Here is a 16,236-nt window from a genome sequence, read left to right on the forward strand (position 1 = left end):
AAGTTCATAGCAATAGACATAGGACCAAGACAATATTGTTGATTGTTATTATTTATTAAGTTATTTTTACTGTCACGTGTTTTCTGAAAATAGTTTTAAAACTGTCTTGTGCACAGATCTTGGACAAATCTTGCACATAAATTTCTTTACTATCACATCTGTGAACACCCTCCTCTCTCTCTCTTTCGTGTGAGGGTGTGTGTGTGTGAGAGAGAGAGAGAGAGAGGGTGTGTGTGTGTGTGTGTAGGACAGGATGAGAACTAAGTTTTGGACCATAACATAATTATCCTTTTGCAACAATAACACGTATCCTTTTACAACAATAACACACATCCCTTTGCAACAATAACACGTAACAATCGCCATAGCAGATCAGCAGAATACACTCTATCTTCGAAATCAAAAAAAGGAACAGATAAACAAAGAATTAAGGATTTTAAGAGTTTTGCTGCTCTGATTTGATTTCTGTTGGAAGTCTTCAGTCATCTGTAGCCTTTTCATCGTTAATCACTGAGTAAAAATCTGACTCTTCATCCTCAGAAAGTTTGAATGAACCCTTTTCATTGGAAGATTTTTTATGCACGTTTCTGGGGGAACTGCCCATTGCCTTTTCTTTTTTGAGCTTCTTCTTCAACTTGTTTTGTATCGGAGAGAGGGTATTGCCTGTTGGAGATAATGGCGCTTGAACTGGTGACGTTGTTCTGGGTGATTTCGCTGTTGAGTAATCTTTGTCTGTTGATGCTTCAGGGGCAGCAGTATTGGGGACAGGTAATGGTACTTGCATTGAGACATGGTGCATTTGTAATCGTTTCGGTTTCTTTGTGTAGAATTTTGCGGATTTCTTTTCCTTGTGCTTCGCTTTTTCCCGATGATATAAACAGAAATCGGTAATCAGCCATGTGCAAATCACCAACATTGTTGATCCAACAATAATTCCAACTAAGATGTACTTGTCTAAACCTTTGAAAAAGGAAAGCAATACAATGATGTTATTTACTGTTCACATGTTATTTACTAGGCACTTAATTGAACCACTTTCCATGAACTTTTTTTTTTAGGTTCAAGTTCTCTTGTAAGTTTTATTTAATATTTTGTTAATTTTCTATTGTGATAAAGGTATTGAAAAGGAATTTCTTTTTGAAAATATTTAAAATATTTTAAAATGAATTTTATAATTTTTCAGAGCTTGGGAATTTCAAACTGGTTTCTGGTTCGATTTCTTTTGTGTGGTGGTAGTTAGAATTGATTGTACATGTAGATAAATATGTATGCTCAAAACGAAATTTTCTTTTTCATTTAATAGATTTTCTAAAAAATAAAATCGGTGAAAAGATACTCAACTCTATCATATGTCACGAAATTGCATTTTTTTTAAAATTATGAATAGAATTACAGAAAATTTTTAAAAAATTTAGCAGTATTTCTTTGTTGGCGTAAGCTTGATACTACGTTCTTTCTAGTTTTAGTAAATTAGGCAAATATAAGGTTAAGTATAATGCTGTTCGCATCAATTCCTCAAAGGAGTTGCAAAAGTTGAAAAAAAAACTATTTTGGAGAACATAAGGAAAAGAGTACATGTATGTAAGTGTGAACAAGGTAAATGCACTTAAGATGTCGTTCGAGTTTAAATGGCAAGTAATAAAAAAAGTGGTGTTTTGAAGATTATAAAGGTTTTTAGCACCTAATCTGCTTTGTCTGTGTAACAGATTTAGTGTTACATGTTAGTCAATTTATACGATATACGGCAATAATAAACAAAGTTTTATTTAACAGTAGGTGAATGGTTTTCTCAAAAAATGATCTTTAATGGAAAAGTTATAATCAGGCAATTTAATTCGTATATAATTTTCATTTTCATATACTATTAAAAGAAATAGAATTTTCATAATAATTCATATAAATGCTTTACCATGAAACAGGCATACACTTAATCTCCCTTTAAACTATACACAATATTTTATAAACCAGAAAATTAAAGAAAATATGTTATTTACCACTTTCAGAGGTCGTCATCTTCACAAATCACAGGTGTTTTTTGTCTATTCATCCAATATTAACAGTGATCATTTAATTATAAATAATGCATTAAGAAAGGTGGCAGTTAATCTCTGCATTACTAATCTTACGACGCATAGTATAAATCCTATTTAAAAGTCCCATTCTCTAAGTGTGCAGTTATTTTTAATTTTCAAAAGGGGAGTAACTCTGTAAGAAAGAAACCTAGCACGATTTAATGTTAATGGAATGTTGGAAATACATGAATATAATAAATAATTCCAGACCATCCTTAAAAATGTTTCTTTGCCCTTTCCCGACTCTAGATGAAAAAAATTCAAAATGAATTTTTTAAAAAAAACACGTTTTTTGGAGGTTTAATTTTTTTTTTTTTTAAATTGTGACGAGCCATTTGTTTCCAGTCTGTCGGAAAGGTCAATCAAAGTTTTTCTTTATATTTTACACTTAAACAAGGGAGCGTAGGAGAATTCTCAATATAATATAATTCAAAAAACTGTATGATTTATGGGCCTATATATATTTCTTTAAAAATCTTTATTTCAAAATTCTTATTTTGAATATAGGGACAAAATCTTGTTACCTTCGATGCTATTAACATCAAGGTCAAGTCGGGATGCGATTTCTTTAAACTGTTAGTCCAATGTCATATAGGGCTGTTTGGAACTGTTAACATTGATGAAAGGTACCGATAAATAAAGAATCAGGAATAAGAGTTAAACATTTGATTAATTAATGAATACCAAACTTTAATTCGGGGAACTCATTGCCGTCTTCTTGGAAAACGGTATACAGATTTGAAGTTTTTTTTTATAGTCTTCGGACTGTGCACTTCCTCTCTTTTGTGATTGGTAGAAAATGCATTCTTGAAAAAATCGACAAAACGAACAAAAGAAAATTGCAGTAAATGAAAATGACACTTTTGAAATTTTCATAGCAATTAATTAAAAGTCTATCTTTCTATTCATGGTAAATATGAATGCTTTTTTTTTTTTGCATTCAAACATTAAAATTTGTGTTGTTTTTTTTTACGTTGCCACATAGGACCCGGTCCACAATAAAAGGGTGAAGGTCAACCACTTTAAATATAGTGCATGTAGGAAATTAACATGTCTTACTTTCATTGACTACAGGAAGGACAAATGGAAAATACATGAAATTTAATGAACATAGAATGGTTGTTTATTGATTTAAGTTTACAATGATATGCAATAACATGGTTTAAAGCATAAACTATGCACTTAGATGAGTATTGAATTGGGTAGTGATTTGGCTTGTGTACACTTCTTTTCATCGCCCATAGTTATTTAAAGAGCATGACATCACAAATTTATTAATACAGAAGAAAAATGCCTATGAACACCCCCCTTTCTTGTTATGTATGTGTACTGGACAGATTGTTTAAGCACATGCCGACTTGTTTTTTATTGAATACTCCTTTATAAAATATTACAAACTAAATAAACCACGTGTTTTTTTACTACGTAAGTCTATATGTAAACTAATAGTGGTCCGGGTCCACATGGTTGGGTAAATCGCATCTTCTCGAGCCTAAGGGGGATCTCTACAACGTCACAACATGGCGTACTTTCGTTTGAAACGCCATTTTGGTCCGAAATGAACTGATTCTGTCCTAAACAAATTCACAGAACACCGAAAAATCAACGGGTATAACTCAACTTGCGAGATGTATACTAGCTTTATTTTGAATGGAATCTAAGACTATCCCATCGAGGCGACGAGAGTGGCTAATACAGCCTTTCATTAAACATGAATTGTTTGTCAATATATTCAGTTTCAACTTTTTTATTCATAAACAATATAATTTATTAAAATAAAATATGATTATAAGTAAAAAAAAAAAAGGTTAATATGATAAACCAAAGCCTTGTCACCATGATATTTGATAATTGCGTGTCAAACCCACTCATATGTTTCCATAAAGTCCAAAATTGATGCTTCTCACTAAAAGCATATGCTTTCCAGCGAAATATATCCAAAAATGAAAATTTAAACAGATAAAGCATATGTATCACCTTCCCATCGCCTAGAGGAGACACCCTGTTCCCAAGAAGTATACACCCCGCATGTGTGGTTATACCCGGTGAAATTGAAACCTTTTCGTGAAATCACCAAAACGCTTCGATAATATTATATTAACTCAAACGTTTGATCAACATCGATTATCAGTTGTTTTGTATCGAAAACGTGCAGATTTTAAACAAAAAAGGAATTTCGTTATACAAATTTCTTTAACCCGCTTTTGACCATTTACGTGTCATGTCATCCGTAGCACAGGATAATACAGGATGAAAACGGTAAGTAGATATACCTTTCTCAATACTATGAATTCCCTTTACATGTTTTGACTAGAAACGTGTGGGTCTTCGCTTAAATTCATTCAAAAACAATACAATACGAACTTCTTTCGAGGTCCTAGTTTGGCATGTACCTATTAATTCCTTTTTTCAATACCTGTGCAAGTTTTAAAAGAATTAGATTAAATATATTTGAGCCCAAGATATTTGAGCCCACTCTCTAAACGGATCTTTGACACCTAAATTTTTGTGATGGTTAAAATTTTCGTCAATTTTTCAATTTCATTCAATTTCTTTTTTTCATCCTTTTAGCCCTTTGATATATTTATTTTCCGATTTTGCAGGAAATCCGACCAGTTCTTCTCATGAAAATGCTGTTTTAGTTTTTCTTTTGTCTATTACTGTAAATTAAAAAAAAAATCATGTAGATTTCATTTATAACTTTGCTGGTTTTCATTTCAAGATTTTAAAAAATTAAACTTCGAATAGAAAATTAAAGCATAAGGCTTTTAAAAATTAAGAATCAAGGGTTTTCTACAAAATAAATTAAATATTTTAAATATTTCCAAAAAATAAAGTTAAAAACTTTGGAGCTTTATTTCATTGGATATTGAGTCTATTATTACAAACAAATGCATGAAACAAAAATCATTTATACTTCATAGGTGTAGAGATCCTCCTTAAAGCAAGCTCGGAAAAAATGTGTTTTTCCGCTTGTCGGAAAGGCCCAAGAAGTTGCAATCGATGGCTGGACTTATGTCTGTAAGAAGCTGATGGAGAAATAAAAAGAACTGCTCAAAACTAACACGGCCTGATAGGTGTATGTCAGTTTACTGTTTAGGGTTATTACTAAAGACGGAAAAGCTTTTTGAAAAAGCTATACATGTACTTGTGTAATACATTATTTTTTTTTGCAAACTGGTACTACATGTATATATAGTAAATATAACAGGACTCTAATGCTAGAAATTCCTATAAGGAAACGAATGAGGATAAAAAAATTTTTTTTTAATTTTTTTTTTTACAATACTCAATAAAACTTCCAAGTTGTCACTATAAAATTTGTGATAAATTCTACGATTATTATTAAAGAAAATGATTGATATTTACTTCTGAAGTAATTTGTGCTAAAAAATACAAAAAAATATCCTTATAAAAATAAACAACAGCATCTTCTGTTTTACGTTTTGATCAATGGATTTCATATATTTTTTAAAAAAATGGATCTGCGTTTTCAAACATCTTGATCTGACGGAAGAACATTTCATTTTATTTCAGGGATAATCTGATTTTATATAAAATTAAACGATTTCTATTTCTTAGAATAGGTAATTTTTTGTCTTGAAATTTTAATAAAAAAGAATAAAATTCAGAATTTTTACAACTGCCTGCCAAAAACGTCAAGTAACCCCAACTTTTTTTTTTCAAGATGATCCCCTTTTGTCACTATTGAACGTTGTTATTTTTATCAATATTTAGGTTTCTTGGAAAAATCAGTTGGCTTAAGGGTTTGGTTTTGTGTGCAGCCAAGTTAGACTCACTAAAAATAAAAACCTAAATATCTCAAAAATTAAGCCTCGCTAACACTTGAAAACTGGTCCATTTCATCTTCATATTGAAAACAATCTCTGGGTATATGCAGCTTAACTGAAACTTGCAGCAGTTTGCAGCTATGAAGTGCACAATACACCTGCAGGACTGCGCAGCTACAGGTTTTAGTAGTGCACCAAAAAATCCAAAAAAATATGAAATAGTTAAACCAATTAAGTGGCTACAACTATTTGTGAAGAACCTTTGTTTTAAATGTAAACTCACTACAATAGGTACATTTCTTTAAATGCATACTTGTTAGTTCAACAATAAAATGTTAGCCATGAAAGTAGTCCCAACCACATGGCAATGTGTTAAAAATAGAATTAAAGAGACTCACTGTTGATCTAAAAATAGTATTTTATATGAAAGCCCAGATGTATCTTAAGTATTACTCTATGGTATGTACAAAACACAGGGAAATTAATGTCAGAAACATAACTTTCTCCTTAAAAAATATGCCAAATAAGATGTTAAAAATCTGCAGGGGGAATGAAAGTGTGCAAATTGAATAAGAGGCCTGGCCCACAACATTCACTTGAGTCACCTCGATGTTCTTCAGATTTCTAAGACATTCTTATCCCCCTTAATTTACATAAAAACAAATTTGAGCTAATATTGTGGCCCCACCCTGGGGTCATAAGGTCATGTCTAATCAAAAACTGATTCCACAACATTAGGATATTTCATTATCAATATGGCTAACATGGCTTACATGTATATGTTTTCTAAAGTTTTTTTTTTTCACATGTATACATGCATTTACCAATTTATATATAAAATCTGATCTCAGATTTATTTTAAAAAAAATTGAAAAAATACAAATAGGGAATATTTTAATATTATTATAATATCAAGTCTGGCCCATGATTTAGACCAATTTGAATCTTCACTACTTGAGGATGCTTGCATACATTATGAGCAGGGGTTGAAATATACGGTAGCCCGACGCCCGGGGCTAGTCAATTTAAGACTCAGGGGCCCGTTTTACAAAAGAACTTACGACTAAGACCAAAATTTTATTCTGCTGATAACTTTCTAATTTACAAGAAATTTAAAACGGTTTTAATCTTTTTAAAGGGAATGTTGAAAGATAATTTTACGCTAGCAAATTTGAACAGAATCATTAATTTTGCAAAATTTTACAATGAACTAAAGTTTCTGGTCTTAGTCGTAAGTTCTTTTGTAAAACGAGATCCGGGCTAGCTAATTTAAATGTAATGATAGTCCGTCTGACTAGCAGAACGAAAAAAAATTCTCGTCAGTTTACTTTTGCTTATCGATGTAGACTGGTTTCTTTTGAATAAGAACTACATTGTAGTTTAATTTGCTTCTGTCACCACAGCATTTGAAACTTTAATTTAACTTGTTATGTTTTCATTTGCATAAAAAAATTTTGGGGCTAGTTAGTTTGAGGTTTGGGCTAGTAATATTTTACTGATCAGTAGCCCCTGGGCTAGTGGGTTTTCCAGGAAAAATTCAACCCCTGACGAGTAGATCATTACCTTGTTGTTCATTAAAGGATGATTTTTACCTATCTATTCCCATGTCAAACTTTGATAACTCTATTTTAGGGTTTAATTTTTATGGATGACAGATGGACAGACTCTAGAGACTCTTTGATCAGAAAAGTTCAATAGAGCCTCTGTTCAGATGAGCTAAAATGTAAAATGTCTTTGATTATTGTAAAAAAGTCACCAAGAAGAACAAAAGAAAAGGATGATAAATGATTTTTTTTAAATTCTTAATCACTTCCAGGATATTATATTTCTTTTAACATGTTAACCAGTATATGCAAGTTTGACTGATTTTTGTGAAAGTTTCTTTAAAGATATTAAGTATAATTTTATAAATAAGCTTCAATTCTAACAATATAACTCTAATATAACTCTCTAAAATATTTGAGACCTGTGTTCTTAGCATGGGTTTCACAAGAGTGACTTTAAAACATTTTTTTGCATTTAATGCACTAAACATTAAATTAGATAAAACATTATTATAATATCGTGTATCTAGATCCCAAAATGTTCTTCGTTGTAAACTCATGGAAAGTTCAAATATGTATTTTTGTTTCGTCATCATATGTTCTTTTTCAATGATGTTTGGAAAGATCAATGCATTTGTTCATACAACCATGAAATCAAAAATATTAACTTTCTCTAGTCATATCATATGAAACTAAATCACAGTCTTCACATGTTGCTGATATTTTCTCCAACACTGCTTTCCAAAAGATTAACTGTTGAAACAAATCAACATGGACCAAAACCTCTGTCATTTGAATGATCTCCTTAACTTTGAAATCTGTAAAATATTATATATAAATAATTTATAACATACCACTAGAAAACCAATACTGTCGATCACTCTCAAAGGAGGAACTTGAATTGAAAGTTAAATCTTTACATCATGACTAAGTAAAAAGTATGTAATGTAAACTTCAGGGTCAAAGGCTACACATTCCTCAGCAATGATGGTCACATTGTAAATGTTGGTTAACACTGATTGTTGCATTGAATATATCTTATTTTAATTTACAATTAGTGTAGATCAGAGTAGTTTAATCCATATAGTAGTTTAATCCATATAGAGATAAATGAGTTTAATCTGTATACAAAAAGGTCAACCATAAATAAGATCAAGGTAAACCCAAGTGATGGTCATGTCATCTTGCCTTAGGAAATAGATGAGACAAGCACATAAGATGATAATTAAATAAAGAACAAGTATCGGTACAACATCTGAAGGTTAAATGACAAGGTAAGGATTTGATGGAAGAATTTTAAAAACCTGATATGATGACATGTGTGTTAGTAAGCTACAAGAAGATGATCAGAAACATTTCCTTCCAAAAGAGATTGAAGTTTTCAATTTTTTAAAAAGTAACCTCTGATGTGACTTTTCTTTTTTCAGTCACTGTTTACCTAACATTTGTTTTTTTATAGTTTAAGTCAACTGCAATATAAACAATTACTTTTATTGGTTTATACCATGACATCACACATAAGGTTTGATTATTCATGATAACGATACTTTATTCGCTCAAGCAGCCTCGGGTAGGAGAGAGCTATAGGCGGACTCCAACCATGGCTTGAGACATACACAACATTCACTAACAAGATCTTTCTTTTCATCCAACCACATATATATTTCTCATCCTAAAACTTGTACATTCTTTCATTCTGTCTACACAGAGAATAACATCTGAATCCAATCATACAAAATGAAAATGACTAGTCAGCTCACTGTGATTATAACACCTACCTTATACACATGTCTATTAAATTTACAGAATCATTTCATTGTGAAATAAAACTTACCTTAAAGGGGAGGTTTTTGGGAGGGTTCCAACACAGGTATCACATGAAATGCAGAAATTGGCAGTCAAGAGAAAATATCTGAGCAGTGTTCTTTTATGTGAAACAAGGCATTCTGTAAACGTGGTAAACATAGTTATAATAAATTTTAGGGAAAAAGTTCAAAAACAATTCTTTTAAATCTAGATATTAATATTAATCTTTGTTGAACTGTTGAAGGGTGTCAGTGTTTTAACTGAATGGTATTTATTTCCTGAAACTGTGTCCAATAAAACTTTTTTTCTCTGAGACATTATAACAATAGAGTTTTGCTTCAATCTCTCAAACATCAATAAATGTGAATTTGATTATTGTTTGTTATCTTTATATTTCAATGAAAGTCTCTTCCATATTTTCCTTAAGCATTTTAACCTCAATGTGTCAATCTATACCAGATTTCTCAATTTTTTTTATTGGTCCCATCAGGATAGAAATACAAGGTTTGCCTGTACCATTAAAATGCAGGTCCTCAAATAAAAAATAATAACCTTTGAGATAAAGTGGTGGCTACGTGTACATTCATTTTTTTTCAATTTTATTGAAAATTCTTTAAGTTAGAAGTTTTTACAAGAATATTATGGTATTTATGGATCAATACCAAGATTTACCCCCCACCCCCAGCACCTTATCTCTTCCTTACAAGTGCAACCAACAACCTAAGTCTGATTGAGCATATGAAAAACTTTCATAAAATGAAAATTCAATAAAAAATAAACATGCTTGGTAGCATTTGATTCAGCATGCTCAATGGTAACTTAAGATCAGGTAAGACCCCCTTATTATACTCCAGCCCTTTTTGATGAAACCAATGCAGTTGCAGAAATTCAAGTTTTTAATCGTAACCATTTCAACTAGAGAATATTAATTATTAACACTTCGTGCAAAAAAAAAAAGATTTTTTTTCAATTTTGCTGCACTCTTCATTTGACGAACAATTTACATATATCAAGCATTAAGCAAATTAATTAAGTTGACATCCTTGAAAATTTTTATCGTTTAATTTACTTTTCCCCATGAGAACTACATACACTGCAATAATCTGCAAATTAGAAGGACCAAGTCCAAAATGATGGTTTGTATACATAGTAAAAACTTATGTGAATATTATTTATATAAATAATTAATAATACCTGCATCTCTTTTACTAAAAGGAAAACAAAAAAGCAATAAAATTTGAAAATCAAAATTCTGATTTACAAATTACTGAACTGATTTACCATATATGTGTACTACGTAGAGCCACTTCACTTAGCCGTCATTGGACATTTAACTTGGTGTGTCTGAGGCTCAATGAAGGATCTTGCACAAAAATCGCTCATTAATGAAAACAAAATTTAGTTATTTACTCTACTCATAATATTTGAAACCCTGTTTTTGACTGAACTATATTTTGATACAATGACGAATACTTTTAGTATTTTGAAACATAGTAACATTTATCAGAGGAACCTTAAATATTGCCCGCTACCAAATTGTGGTCTGCAACACACACGTGGAAATTCTCAGATCCTTTGTATAAGGTTTAACCTTTTTAAAATTGATGTGCATCAGATCGCAGGCGTTGTATTACTGATACTAGGAGTTATATCGTATATCTGAGATAAGGCTCATAATTCACAATAAACACAAAATATCGACTTACCAGCTCCTACTTTCACTTTAGCCGAATATCGCATGACAGACCTCAGAAATAAACTACGCTGAGTGAATATAGTTCTTAATTTTCGTGCAATATTTTTCAATATTATATGACATTGTCCTACATTTGTAGGATTAATATGCTAATTTGATAAAAGGTAATTAATAGCCTTACCTGCAAAAGAAATAACAGAAGTTAACTTCAGTCGGAACAGCAAAAACTGAGCGCGTATTAATTTATCTGGTCATTGTAAAATCAAAGACGGAGCATTCTCTTGATATGACGTAAACATCGATGTTACTTTTATAATAAACAATATTAAACATTTAGATCGAAACATTGTAATAGCTGGAGATGTTTTACGAGATATCTCTCTAATTGCTTTGTGTAACTGGGGTACTGGCGACATCAGATTACAAAAATATTCTGTTGGTTTCAATACCGGAATGGCAGCCCGCAGATTTCGCATGGCGGACATGTCTAGTTGATGAAAAACAGACAGTTATGAAAAAAGTACGTACAGAATTGCTAGGAACGAAACAAATAGTTGTACCCATGATGTTCAACTATCTGCACATATACAACAAATGTCATGTTATTGTCTTGTTAGACCTGTAGCTGTGCAGTCCTGCAAGTGTAATATGCACATTATTGCTGCATGACACTGCAAGTGACAATCAAACCGCATACATATCAAGACAGCTTTCCCATGGAAGGTGTCATAGGTCAGTTTTCAAGAGTAAGCAAGAAGTATTTATTAAGATATTGAGATTTTCATTTCGTACGAGTTTCACTTGGATGAACACAATTTAACCAAACCCTTAATATTACTACAAAATTATCAATGAACTTCTTTAGAAGTAGATGGTCTTGAAAGCTCGTTTTAGTAAACCATTTTAAAAAAATCAAATTGTTCTCATATTTTGTTTTGCAAAGGATATACACACTGTAACTGACTAGTTCGAAGTTTTGTTCAGTGTATATTTGTATTGTTTGCTGCACAATATCCACTTTATTTAGGGATATATTTATACACTCACTTGAAAAGTTGTAGGTACATGTATATAGTGATGGAGATCTCCGTCAGTACTACGTCCGTTCTTCATGGTAGCCATCTATTATCCGCAACTCCTTTTACACCATTGAAAGCAAATTTAGTGAAACTTTCACAGAATCTTTATTACACGGCAGCATTGTGCATCTTCTGTTTTACGTTTTGATCAGACAGATATTTGGGGTTTCCCATACCAAAATATGGACTTTGCCTTTCTTGATACATTTTAGGGTAGTTGTCTCACTGAATGCCATTTAAGGAATTTCACGGACTCTTTATTAAGTGGTAACAATTTTGCACCTCCTACTTTACGCTTCGTTTGGAAAGATTTTTATGGTTTCTCATAGCAAAACGTGGACTTTGCCTTTATACTCGATAAAGGGGGTATCCATTTTGTTAACGCATCTCTTCCTAAACCAACGGAACTTTGAGAGAATCTTATTTACTTACTTCCTAATTAAGAAATGCATTTTATACTGATATGGGAGCAGAGGGTATTATTCTGTGTACCACTGAGTTCTCTTTTTCATTTTAAAAGAATTAAAATAGTTCATATTATAATATATTAAATCGACAACGTTTTTAAATTCTCTACTAAAAGTCATGACAATAAACGCGTGTAATCATTCAACTTTCCGTACATCCAGTCAATTGAACCAGCTAAATGAACAACAAAATGCAGATATAAAAATAAGGTTTAATTCACAGAACTGTAATGAATAAATCACAGATTAGCTTCTTATTTTCAGAAACATGAAACAGTCAGGTATAAATCCATCTACATGTAATTACTGCAAAAAAATTTCCGAATTCTCTGCAACAGTCCAACTTTCTCAGTATCCTTCGTTTTTGACTTTTTCTGAAAAAAAAAAAATACATTAATGAAACATTTCAAAAGTAATATTCATTTATAGATAGGCCATTCTTAAACAAATGATATTTTAAGTTTTTGGAAACTTGTACTCACTGAGCAACAACATGTTCCACAAAGAAAAAGGCGCATGAGAGGGTGTCTCGTGAAATAATCGTTCGCTGCGTCACTTTCAGACCTTGATCCCTGAATCATCTGATACAAAAAAAAAACATACATGTCAAGAAAATCTTATATATAATACAATAATAATGCTGATGTTATTTATTGGAAAGAAATGTTTTTGTTGTGGCTTAAATAAATTTATCAAAACACACACAAAATATTAAACAAAACAAAACAAAGATAAATAAATACAGTGTAAATAAATAAATAAATACATGTAAATAATTAAATAAATAAATAAAACGGCACAAAAACAACCAAAAAATTGCCCCAATTATATGTGTCTGCTCTCATATTTTAAAGTATCCAATGGGAAAGTATTGCCCCCTATGGACAACGAAGAAACGAAAGATTGCCTAAATTACACGTAGCTTTTTTAAATTTTACCTCCGTTGACAGAAGGGTTATCTCTGTATCCATTATCTCCATTCCATTATTAAGTTTTTTCCTGTAACATAAATCAACCGTATTCATTTGAAATTCAACAATACAAACAGTTGAGATGTATGAAATAAAAACTGCATGCCACATCGTAAAGTTCATATCCTTACATTGTTCGATTACCGTTGCTGCATTTAGCAGTTTTTCCATCCGATATTTTCGAATTTTCCAAGACATCTAGGCTCTGTAATTAAACACAGAGAGGTTAATTAAGAAACACATTTTATCCTGCTAAATCATTTTACATGTTCCAAAGATTCAAATCAATTTCTAGCATTATCTAACCTGTGACTCTTGCGATATGGTGGTACCACTTTTTGTTTCAGTTGATTTTATTGTTGGTGGTCTATCGTCTGCGTCCGATTCAGGAGGAAGATACATGTACTGCGCGTGGATCTCTCCTATTACAATTCCAGATTTAGCTTCAACAATATGTACTAGTCTCTGCATGCTCTTTATCACAGAATTGTCCATTTGGGGCGATTCATCCGATTTCTCGGGGGATGCATTACAGCTTTGGTAGGTTTCAGCATTTTGAATTTCTTTTTCTGCCAACTGCAGTAAGTGACAATCTCTTTGTTTTGGACAGATGTTGGTGTTTACTGTGTCCTTGAAGTCGTTGGCTTCATTTGATATGTTGGGGTCATACAAGCTTTTACTTTCTTCCTTTAAAGGAAATGTGGGTATATAAAGACAAGTTGAAACAAAGAACCGATTAGCATAAACGGTTATACTATGATAAGAATGTTTATTGAAGACTTAAAATGTCAAAATAAGTATTATTTCTAAAGTTTACACTTAGAATTGTCCAGTTCCGATGTTGAGGAATCTACTGCTATATCGGCAGTATCTTTGACCTTTGTCTGAGGTAGACGCTCATGGGGTCCAGAGATGTCTTTATTGTTCTGAAATTCACGAACATATCTATGATTTAATGAGAGGGGGGGGGGGGGGGGAGAGAATATATACATACAATATTATTGCATTTTTATATCTTATTTGTTATTTTTTATTTAGTTTAATTGCATATTGCATAAGAAAGCTTTTAATATGCACATGATTTTTTTTGCCAGGAATCTATGTCATATCTCATTAATTGAGCAGAATTTAAATAATATTTACTCAATCAAATAAAATATGTTTATTAATGATGTACAAGTCTACCTTTATCTTCTCTTCTTGTTCCACCACACCCGCCCAGTTATAGTTGAATGCCAATATTGCCAATTTGGCCTCCTAAAAATTTACCGTACAATCTATATGATATTGGCTATGATGCATAATATACTGTGTGGAATCAAAAAGAAATTGAAATTTCATTAATTATACGAGGGGTGATCAAAAAGTTCGAGAACTATCTCTATATTTACAAAACCACAATTCAGATCAGAATGAAATTTGGCACACATATAGTCATATATGTGTTCTATAAAGAGCAGATGTTATGTAATGTTTTGCTCCATGTTTGTGACGTCACAATGTGAAAATGATGTCAATAAATAGGTTACTTGTGACAAAAATGATTGACTCAGTCGTACTCGAGCAACGAACGGCTGTAAAGTTTAATGTGTATCTTGGAAATTCCTTTGCAGTAACATATAATAATTTGTACAAAGTTAATGAAGACAAAAGACTTGCCAGGAGTTCAATCATTAATTCGATTGATTTTTTTAGTGAAAGAAGGGAGATGGTTAAAAATGATGTTTGTTTTGTTGCCCAGTGAAAGCAAGCTGGGAAAGATATGTGTCCTTAGTTGAGCAATTTGTTAATGAAAGACCGCCAAGTTACGGTTAGAAAAAAAAGTTGAATATCTTAACAATAATATAGCTATTACATCCCTAAAATATCGTTTACTTTAGACTTTAAACATATCAAATATGATAAAAAAGAAGGCGCCTGTACTTTATCCGCATTGGATACACGAAGCTCCCGAGACAGAATACTCGGGTTGTGATGGTCATCATGCTCATTCTGGGAAAGGATATCCTTATCCACCCATCCTATTGCCGAGATTTGGTCATTTTTGACAAGTTGACTGTTCTTGTTATAAAAAATAACTTGTATGGTAAGAAATATAAGGCTCAGAAAAATCTTTTACCCTCTGTGAACGGAACGCTTCGGAGCATGTCACATGACCGCTTGTATCACGTGATTCGCGAATGGGCAGAACGTTGGCAGATGTGCATTTAAATCGGAGAGGACTACTTTAAAAAATAATGAACACTAAAACCTAATTTAATTTCTTTTATGGAAGTAATTCAATTAGTTCGCGAACTTTTTGATCACCCTTCGTAAGAAGCTTAAAGTACACCTACCACACTGGTCACGGGGTCCTCTCCAAAATCCAAGACCTCACTCTATAAAATCAAGACTGATCAGTTACAGTTTGAACCATTAAATGAAAACATTTTTTTCTAACAAAGTAAGTTTAATGAGGATTTGTTAAAGAATTTTGAAATTTAAAATTTCAATCACTCAGACGTAAATTAGCCGACATTTTAGTATCTTGAAGATATTTTGGTTGATGTCATTTTTTGAAATATACGAAGCAAGATTTTCAACTTCGTGTTATAAACTGTACAGAATCCATATGGGGTTAAAGATTTGAATCGCGCGTTTATAGTCGCCCGCGTGGCGCAGTGGTTAGAGCGTCTGCTATAGAGTCGCGAAGTAAGGAGTTAATCCTTACGTCGCGGGTTCGAATCCCACTGTGGGACGTGGAGACCGGTCCTTCGGATGAGACCGTATAAACAGAGGTCCCTTGTCGCAGTAGGTGCTGGCACGAAAAA

The 16,236-nt window shown here is 32.0% G+C and overlaps 1 protein-coding gene across 1 annotated transcript; it reads right to left on the reverse strand.

Moving 5' to 3' along the window:
* Window positions 1–478: 478 nt before the first annotated feature.
* LOC133204760 (uncharacterized) lies at window positions 479–2,013 on the reverse strand. The gene is made up of 2 exons (XM_061340503.1): window positions 1,995–2,013; window positions 479–960 (listed from the first exon to the last, which is right to left on the reverse strand). The coding sequence occupies exons 1-2, from the start codon at window positions 2,011–2,013 to the stop codon at window positions 479–481; spliced, it is 501 nt and encodes a 166-aa protein (XP_061196487.1).
* Window positions 2,014–16,236: the final 14,223 nt, after the last annotated feature.

The sequence above is a fragment of the Saccostrea echinata genome, unplaced genomic scaffold (assembly GCF_033153115.1).
Source record: "Saccostrea echinata isolate AGI-Se365-2 ecotype Australia unplaced genomic scaffold, CSIRO_AGI_Sech_v1 ptg000054l, whole genome shotgun sequence".
Lineage (NCBI taxonomy): Eukaryota > Metazoa > Mollusca > Bivalvia > Ostreida > Ostreidae > Saccostrea > Saccostrea echinata.